Source organism: Cynocephalus volans, chromosome 1 (genome assembly GCF_027409185.1).
Source record: "Cynocephalus volans isolate mCynVol1 chromosome 1, mCynVol1.pri, whole genome shotgun sequence".
Classification (NCBI taxonomy): Eukaryota; Metazoa; Chordata; class Mammalia; order Dermoptera; family Cynocephalidae; genus Cynocephalus; species Cynocephalus volans.
The window spans coordinates 65,449,481-65,459,114 of record NC_084460.1 but is presented as its reverse complement, the minus strand read 5'-3'; the positions used below and the strand labels follow the sequence as shown (position 1 = coordinate 65,459,114).

At 41.6% G+C, this 9,634-nt stretch overlaps 1 protein-coding gene across 1 annotated transcript in view; it reads right to left on the bottom strand.

The window, feature by feature from the left end:
* Positions 1-380: 380 nt before the first annotated feature.
* The window catches only part of DLGAP2 (DLG associated protein 2), a 215,229-nt gene continuing 205,975 nt past the window's right edge, over positions 381-9,634 (bottom strand). Inside the window, exons 11-13 of the mRNA XM_063099474.1 lie at positions 7,443-7,534; positions 3,217-3,369; positions 381-599 (exon numbers count right to left, since the gene is read on the bottom strand). Coding sequence (XP_062955544.1) covers positions 381-599; positions 3,217-3,369; positions 7,443-7,534 — 464 coding nt within the window. The remainder of the gene's footprint in view (positions 600-3,216; positions 3,370-7,442; positions 7,535-9,634) is intronic.

Below are 9,634 nucleotides of genomic sequence, written 5' to 3'. Positions count from 1 at the left end.
GCACCCATTTATAGTTATTTGTTATTCTTACCTCTAATTATCACACAATTTATAAAAATATAAATAACAAAATGTCAGCTGGGTTCCATCTCCAGAGGTGTTCTTGAAGTCCTCTGAGAACGAGGAGGAGAAGTTTGTCTCACCAAGCCTATCCCTCAGAGCTGATTGTAAGTCAGGCCATCAATATAAAAAAAACAAAACAAAAACAAAGCCGTTCTCCCCGAGCTCAGCCAACTCTGGGAAGTCCAGAGCGTTCGGTCTGTCTGGGGTACAGAGAGCACAGAGCGGGCGGGCTCGGGGGAGGGAGTGGGGCGACAGTGACCGGGTAGGCAGCAAACTGCACAAGCATTTGTTAAAAGAAAAGGCAGGAGAGGGCGTGCTCAGAGCCGGGTCTGGGCCTCCGGGATGTAGATCTCGATGCTGTCGGCGCGCTCGGTGGCCGAGCTCTGGCGGAACGAGGCGGCCCTCTTGGCGGCCATGAGGCGTCTTCGGGCTTCTTGCCTTTGTCTGTCGGGCAGGTCGAGAGACTTTTCTCTAGTAATAGGAAATTTTCCTTTGGGGGGCTTCTTTGGTATTGGAGGGGGGACCTTTCGTTCTTCCTGTAAAGCATCACAAGTCAAAGTTGGCGGGTGGTCAGAGCAGAGAACCAGCAGCGCTGCCCCTAGTGGCGCTGGGCGCTGGTGCACGCTTTGTGACTGCAGACTGCGCTGTGGCCTGACTCATCTTCTACTCAACTTTGCCCTGGCCCTGGACTCCCATGGTGACAGCTTTGCCTTTTGCATAGTATGTACTTTTTATAAGCTCCCTCAAACTCCTCAAAGGGGACAGAGAAGTTTAGGATAGTGTTTATAAATAAAAAAATAAATTCTGCACATTGACATCTCACATCTCTGAGTTATTTTCACATTGTTGCTGGATTAGCACTACCTTATTCCTATACTTCCCAAAGCCCTATGTCATCTCTGAGTGTTGGCGAACACCTAAAAGCCAAGCTCTTGGGCATCACGAATAGTCTGGAAGCTGTCACTTGGCAGCCTTACTACATGCTGCAGTCTTTCCAGCAGATGCCAGGATCCCAAGTATGCTCATGAAAACCATCTTACATGCGCAGGTGTCCCCGGGAATTGGCCAAATTCTCTATTATTGGCCTAAAAACCCATTAACATTAATAGTATATATACAAGAATATCATATATATAATGATTTTTCATTTTCTTGGTTAAAAAGATGCAAGTAATTATTTCTGACCCTTAGCTCATGTTTTCAAATAAGTCACACTAAAATACGACCATGCCTTTTTCAGAAAAATATATTTCACAATTCTGCAGCAAGTGCAATACATAATGCTTGCAACTGTTCCAGTGAAATGTCTGTATCCACAGCTGTTTTGTGTTGTGTTAATGTTGTTCCTGTTTAACAAAGCTGGATCTGTCTTCTGATTCTGCTTTCTAATGGAGTTACAATAGGAACTTCTGAGTAGCCATTATTTCCTTCTCAGGAAAGGATATACTACAGAAGGAGCCAGAATCACTTTCCTTTTCTAAGCAGATATCTAGTTGTTGGGGCCAGAAAACACCAAGATCCCACATCTGTGTCTTTCTCCTTTCAGCCTCTCCCCCAAACCCAAAGGGAGCCAGACGTGTTTGGGCACTGGGGGAAAAGGAACAGCTATGTGAGAACAGGGTGGACACCTGTGGCACTGCCCTGATGGCCATAAGAGTGTTTTGATAAGAAGACTGTTTTGGTGTCTGAAATTTTGTTCCCATGGCTTATTTTGCAATGACTTAGGCCAGAACCAATGACTTTCTTTTGACTTGACATGCATCTAAAACAATGGGGTAATTAATTTACTGAAACGTTTAGCTATTTTAAAATGTAATTCCTACATTAAGTACATGACTGTATTTACTTATCTCTTTCCTCTTGGTAGCCTCTGAAATATGGAACTGTAAGAAATATGCATTAACGTTTCATGCAAGAGTCCCACTTTTAAAAGGGCTTAAAAGTCTCCAGGCATGTGCAGTACAAGAGGGTAGACCAGATGGCCTTGCGGAGCTGCAGCACTCAGAGTTTTAAGAAATGTGTTCAGAAGAGACAGGGTCTACTCTTTAGGACTCAGAACCTCAGTTATGTTAAAGAGCTGCTCACTTTTTAAACTGGGGAGTCCTATATCCTCAGCAAGAAACTGTTTTCATTTCGAGCATCATTCTGTATGTATAGCCTACACAAATGGGCTTATATTAGCTTTCTATTACTGAAGAATGAAAACTAGGAAGGATTTTGTGTGTACCATATACTTTCCCACACCCCCTTACCTGTTGTCTGTGGTAAGGGAGAACTTGTTGGTTTTTGGAGGTGGCATCTGTGGTGTCTAGCCTAGAACTACACTAGCTAGCCAATGGCATCTTTTGGGGAGAAGTAGATAATAATGATGACCTGCACTGTTTTTCATCCTAATCATTCAGACATATAGCCTCAGCTTTGCATTAAATACCACCTCCCAAAAGTATGATGGATTAATTTCTCTATCATTTTATTTTAATTGATAATGTTTGTCTAGAAGAATTAGATTATGATTACTCAAAACTTCTCTAAAATGTGTAAGAAAATCAATGTATTTATTGCCAACTCAGACCTATTTACTAGCTCTATTGAAGATGATATCATCATGGAAGAAGTGAAATCCCAGGATTCACATTTAATGGACATTGCTAGCCTATTTTAAAGACTGAGACTGATTGATCTGTAGGAAGATTACATCATCAAACTGTTCAATAAGGTCAAAATGTTGTCTCTAGACATACAACTAGAAGGCATATTTGAATAGGCGACAGTCATTATAACCAGACCTAAAACTACCCCTGTGGGAGATCATTTTAATAGTCCAAAGGTTTGGTGAAAATTCAGAGGCTAGATCCCTATAAGAAACGAGACTATAGATGTATGTGTGATTTTGGGTTGTGTCTCTCTGAACTGTCTATATGCAAGAGATACAGTAAGAAAGATACCCTTGCTTAGTATACATGCACAAGACTTCAATTCCACCCCAGTTTGTGCACATGTGTGAATTTGAAAATTTGACACTGTGTTGCTAACTGAAGACTGGGAAACCAATTATCATGTAGTATTTCGAGACCATTTCTGCCATTGGATTAGATGCTGGGAAGCCAATGGATAGCACTTTGCAGGGAAGTTGCCCTGTATGGGCATACTCACCTTTCTTTCTGGTGACTCTATTATCTTCCAGTCATTGAGCTTCAGCTGGTGCAGCTCATCAAACTTCATGCTGACGTCCTCGATGGAAAGCTGCAGCATGTCCCAGTACCCAGCCAGGTCCTGGGACGTTGGTCTCGGCATGGCGCTGGGGTCCTGTGAATACATGCAGGGAATTTAGAGCCATGAGAGTCTCCAGCTGGCAGAAGGCTGAGGGAGGCTGCTTTTCCCATGTGTGCATTTCAAGAAATTGGATTAGGGAGAAGCCCGGCCAATTCAAACACTGACACAAATATTTGGGAAGGCTCACGGTGATTCAGTAACAGTTTACTTTAGCACAAGTATTTGATGACGGCTTAAAAATATGTAGTACATCAGTTCATGGTTCCATTTTGAAAATTCTGGGAACGGTGGCAAATATGAAAGTTTTTAAACGCTTGCCAGTTCATAAAAGCAAGAGAGCCGTGTGTTTGGGGTCACCCGTGGATTATTCAGAAGGGATAGGAGCTACCTGGGTCTGCCATGTACTGGCGGTGGTGTAGTGGTGAGGGGATGGGCGTGGCAACAGTTCTATCTCTGATGGATCTTAGGTCTAATTCTGAAGGCCATGGATGCCTTACAGATGTAATGTATATTTAGCTTACTCCTATGCAGAGAGAGGACAGGTGAGTAAATCTCCTGAAGGAACAGAACCACTGACAGGTTCCCACACTTAGAAGGTCCAGGTGATGCCACCCAGCCACAGACTGGCAGGCCCACAGATGTATTTTGCTTCTGTGCATAGTGCCTGGTATACGAGGTTACTTCAAAAAGTTTGTGGAAAAACAGAATTAAAAGATAATATGAATCTTCTGTGAACTTTTTGAAGACCCCTTGTATATATAGTTTCCACCCACTGCCTACAATTAAAATTGAATGACTCTTCCGTGTGTGGCTCCCTTGATTCGCTGGAGGGCTATCCCAAATTGGTAGCCTTAAACAATCAGAGAAAATTCTGGTAAGTAAACATTGATCTGCATTTGCTTAAAATGTGCACTTTGCAGCTTACTCATCAGTAGTTCACATTAAGCATAACATGAACTTTTATTTGCTTTGGTTTAAAATCTCTTTAACCTGTTTTGACATCCATTTCAGAATGATTCCTTTTTGGTCCCCATCTCATTCTCTCCTACACAACCTGATGGCACTGCTGCGGCGGTCAGAGGGTTTGTGACAGCCTGCGCTTCCCCACCGCAGGAGGAGTGGCGCTCAGAGCAGGCTTACGCTCCGTGAGCCACAGGAGGGCACTCGCGGGCTGTCCAAATGCCAGCAGGAGCGGTGCCCGGGCGTCACAGGATGGGTTCCTTTAAGGAGCCCCTGGGGAGGTCGCACTCATTTGCCTTGATCCTGAATTCAACCTCAACTTGTGGAGAAAACCCAGACATCTTGCAGGCAGGGCCACATTCTGCACTGAAGTCGGAACAAGACGCCTGCTTAGCTGCACCTGCCACGGGAGGGCTAGGCTGGGTGTGGGGGGCTTTCTCACCCCCAAGGAGGCATCATTATAGATGCCATTGAGTTACTAAAGGAGGGGCTGCATGTCTTTCTTCTGGAAGACTTTACAGATACGAGGAACTTGCTCTCTTTTCATCAGTTTAGACAGGATGGTGTCGTTGGAAGAAAGCCAAATGGCTTCTCCTCCCAAGCTTCAAAGAGAAAACCGAAAGGAACGTGCTTGGTGGTGTTGCTGAGGCTCCCATGACTCGAGAGTAGATGCTTGTCTTCACCTGTCACTCAACCATTCTGACAAAACAACTGTCCTTTGGGCTTGTCTCAAATGACAGGCCATGGCTGCATTGCTATAACCTGGCATAGTAAGGATTTGGTTTTATGTCTTCTGTTGTTTTTTTTCTGGACAGGGGGGTGGGGATGGTGATTGCATTTGTACCCACTGGAAATTCAGATACCCTGATATGTTTATAATTTTTTTTTTAATGTCAATGGTGTGCCATGCCATTCCCTCTCCCCCAGCTAAGTAATGCGGGGCCACATATCCTTGTTAAATCACAGTCACTTAAAATTTATATGGCTCCCTGGCTCTGACATCTAGAGTCCATTTGATGAGAACTTCAATGCCCCATGTTCTGGTATGCAGCATTTCTCTGCATGTCAGTAGTGTGCTTGGACATGCACACCTCCGTGGACCTTGTTAAACTGCTGAGTCAGACTCCACAGGTCTGAATGAGATTCTGCATTTTTAACAAGCTTTCTGGGGACGCCACACTGCTGGTCCCACAGCACAGGAATCAAGCTATAAGTTTCTTGGGAGATTGTTTTGTATGCTAGTTACATAATGAGTCACCTATACATCTTACCTTGAAGAATGACTACACTACAGAATGTGTAGTCTGTCCTAAATATCTGGGTGGGGTCCTGACATTTTCTAGGGTCATTTCTTTGACTTAAAGCTTACTTACCTCCCTAAAACTTCCAGCAACTGGCAATGCTACTTTACACCATGGACAACCTTGCTTTGGTGAGCAAAGAATCTGCATACATTTTCAGCATTTCTCTCCTGCCAGGCCTGTCGCAGACATACTCCCCTCCTCATGCCAGTCTTCCCCAACAAATGTTTCAGAGCTTTTTTGTACTAATACTGAGTAGAAGCCAAAAGAAAAGGAAGTAGCCAAGCCAGATATTTCAAAACTCAAAAGGGATCAAAGATATTAGAATGAATTATTTCAAGTCTAATATTAGATGCTTCTGGCAGAGAGAAAATGAACATTTTATAGGTGTGAGTACATTCCTTTGACTATATGCAGGATGCTTTAGATTATGAGTTCCTAAAGACAGTGACTACCTACAGTTGACTACCCAACTCCATATAATAGGATACAAGGTTCTTTAGCAGCCTAAATCAGTTCCTTTAAAGATAATAATTCAATAGATACTATAGAGGAGGCAAAAACATATTCATAGTAAACATGACAAGTGAATGTTTATACAGCTCTGTTTCTTTGAAGGGACTCAAAACCTGTTTCCCCTTTTTAAATGTTGATTATAACTGTCAAAGGTGACATGTTGGTAACTTTTAACATTTTATGATGAATTTTAATGGAGTTAATTGTAAATTATTAGAGAAAACAAATTTTTTAGTGATCCTAATTACAAGACATGCATTGCCAGCTCTGATGTACTTGTGCTTCCTTTGACACAAGAACATCCTGTATATTCACATGTCCTTGCAAATTAGAGACCAAACAAAGCATAATCAAAACACCTGGCACCACTGTTACAGAGGCCTAGCAGAGACCCATGTGCATTTTACTGAAAATGTTTGCTCTGAAAGAAATCAATGTATGGATTGTAAAACAGCCTGTAAAGTGAATACTATTTAGCTATTTCTTATAAAATAAAGTGAATGCTTTCTTTAGTCAGATAAGAAAAAATATATATATGTATGAGGGCCTTCAAAAAGTTCCTGAAAAGATTTGTATTATTTTTAAATTCTATTTTTCCACAAACTTTTTGAAGTACCTGTCTGTAGGCAAGTATATCATATATACAAATATATATTAATATGTGTATATAAAAATATATGCATATATAAGTACATGTTAATATCTATATGAGGGTACTTCAAAAAAGTCCACAGAAGAATAAAATGAAAAGATATTATGAGTTTTTCCATGAACTTTCTGAAGCCTCCTTGAATATATATGGTTTTTCTTTCCCTTTGATTGTCAGGAAGAACTAAGCTTAATACCACCTGTATTAAGTGATCAAGTTCATAATGTATTTGTTTCACTCCTCACTATAAAATTAAAAGGCTCAATTATTTCTAAAATTTCCTCTTAAATTTTTTTAAATGTACTTGTTTGTATGTTTTTATTCCCAGCTACCTCAGATCATTTTCTTTATTTGTCACTTAGCCATAACAGCAATTTACTTTTCCTCTCCTCTTCTTAGATTCTCCGGTAGAAAATTGAGCTGCAAAGGTACGATCTCATACCATGCTGCTGGAAATTCCAGTCTTCCTGCCCACTCCCTGCTCCCTGCTCCTCCAACCTGTCCCCTCTTGCAGCCTCAGCCTTGGTCGCTCCTTTAAACTAGGGCCCTGTAAAGTGTCCGTCCCCAGAGCTGGGAAGTAGGTCCTATTCGTAGATTTATTTAGCATTAGTGACAATGTATAAGATGGACAGTCATCAGCTTGGTTGTAAGGAATCGAGGTTACTTGAGGACTCACTTACCATATTTTGTTGGCAAAGCCAATAAAATTGCTGGAATTTCTGAGACATGAGAAGCTGGGCACTCCCAACAGCACTCCTGATTTTACCGAGAACTGTTAAAAAAAAAAAAAAAGTTCAAAACCAGGTCAACTAAAGAACAAGAGCAAAAGCATTACACAGAGGGAGTAAACCACAGGGGTACAGCCACTACCCCTTCTAATCTTCTATCTAATCTTCTACTGAAGATTAGAACTTTGAATTTATTGTGGGGAACATGTCTCCTGTCTAAATTTTTCTTCCATCTTCTCCATTCCCGATTCATGAAGGGAATTCAGAGATGAACAAATGCTAACTATAAGGATATTATTCATGGGTACTGGGAGAAATTTAGAAAGTGGCCTGTACTGCAGCGAGTTTTCCTTATTTTGGGCTTCAAGATTATTTTAGCTTTGATGTTCAGATGAGCTGGAAGATAGGGAAGCATGTGCGAATAAAAAGATCCTACCCACCTCCTCTTTTTAATGAACTCCTTAATATGTTAGTGAACATTCTTAAGATGCCAATTCCTTAATTTTTAGAAAAACATTGATATCTGTTATCTCATTGGATTCAATTAAATAATGTTTAGTGGCAACTGTCGCATGGCAGCACTATGAGATTTATATATGAAGAAGCTTTGTAGAAAGAGGTCACACAGGAGGATCATGACGACTCAGAAGACACTGGTTCTCCTCTCGGAGTTAGCTGAAGGGTCACGAGTTCCCGCAACATGCTCACACCAGTTAGACTCGCCAATCGATTTATCCAACATATTCATAATGTGGTGTTACACTTTTGAACATGCTGTGAGTAAGCATGCCACGGGTTTAATGAGGCATGAAGAGTCACTTTAATCTACCAATGATTCCTATCTTGTATAATTTTATTTGGCTAACCAATAGTATTTTTTTTTCAAAAGTAAACAATGAAGTTTTATTAATGGAATGGATTTAATAAATTAAAGAAAGATAGGTGCGACCACTTCTGGATTTAGTCTTTGGTAAAAGACTTTACTGAAGAAATGCAAGGGGCAAAAACCCATGCTTCCTACCTCCATGCTCCTCCAAACCTTCTCATTTTCTCCTTTTCTTCTGTCATGCCCAATCCTTAGTCTGCTGTAAGCACAGTCACTATTTTGGCAATGATGACTTTGGGAGATCCCATCTCACACGATCCTCATAACCACTCAGGAATCCATTGGAACCCATTTCTTACCACTCTGCCATGGGCCCATTTATACTGCTAAGTTTTATTTGCCTAAGCAACAGTTCAAAAGTTATTCTTCGGAGTTTGTACAGCACAGGTATCTGGCTTTTCTGTTACTGGGTCACCCCTTGGGTGGGGGTGTTGCCCATGTGGTGGGGTATAGCTGATCTAAATACTTATGCCTTAGTTTATACCAGGGTCTCAACCTAGTTGCCTTTCAGCTTGGGGACTCTGAGGATAGGGCCATCCTTCCTGGAGCTTGCTCATGGAGCATCATCTACCTATTATAGGCAGGAGTGGATTATTCCATCTGCTCAATTTCATCATCTTTTTTGGTTGTACTTTAGATTCATTGCAGAGCACAGAAACTAATCAATAACAAATACTCTAGAACTCAAAATGTTGCTAGTTTACTAGTTCATTCTGTTCTCCCAGGCTTTCACCAGAAGAGAGCCATGGCAAGGTTATAGGAGGGTACATCAAAATGTTCGTGGAAACATATTTGCCAAAGTCCAGTGGAAAATGGTTAAGAAAAGGGGGGACATTTAGCCTGGAGATTTGTCCCTCCTGAAAGCAGAGGTGAGCGATCCATCACCACTTACATTTGAAGATTTACATATTTCAAGATGGAATATTTATGCACTTGAGGTTTTATCTAGAGAAGTGTAGATGATTAGAGCTCAGGAGACTTTAATGATCTGTCTATCGGTCTCTGGGGGACCTTGGTACCAGGCAGATTCTGACTCAGGAAGTCAGGGTGGGGTCTGACGGATGTTCTTCACAAGTGCCCATGCTGGTCTAGTGCACACCTGATGAGCAAAGCCTGAAGATCATTCCCAGAGGTGGAAACTGAGCTCCAGAGAGGTGAACTCAACATGCACTAGAAACTGGCAACAAAGATTCTGATATCCTGATTGGCCAACCTATGGCTGCTGCTGTATTCCTTCTACTTTGCTTGACTTTATGGG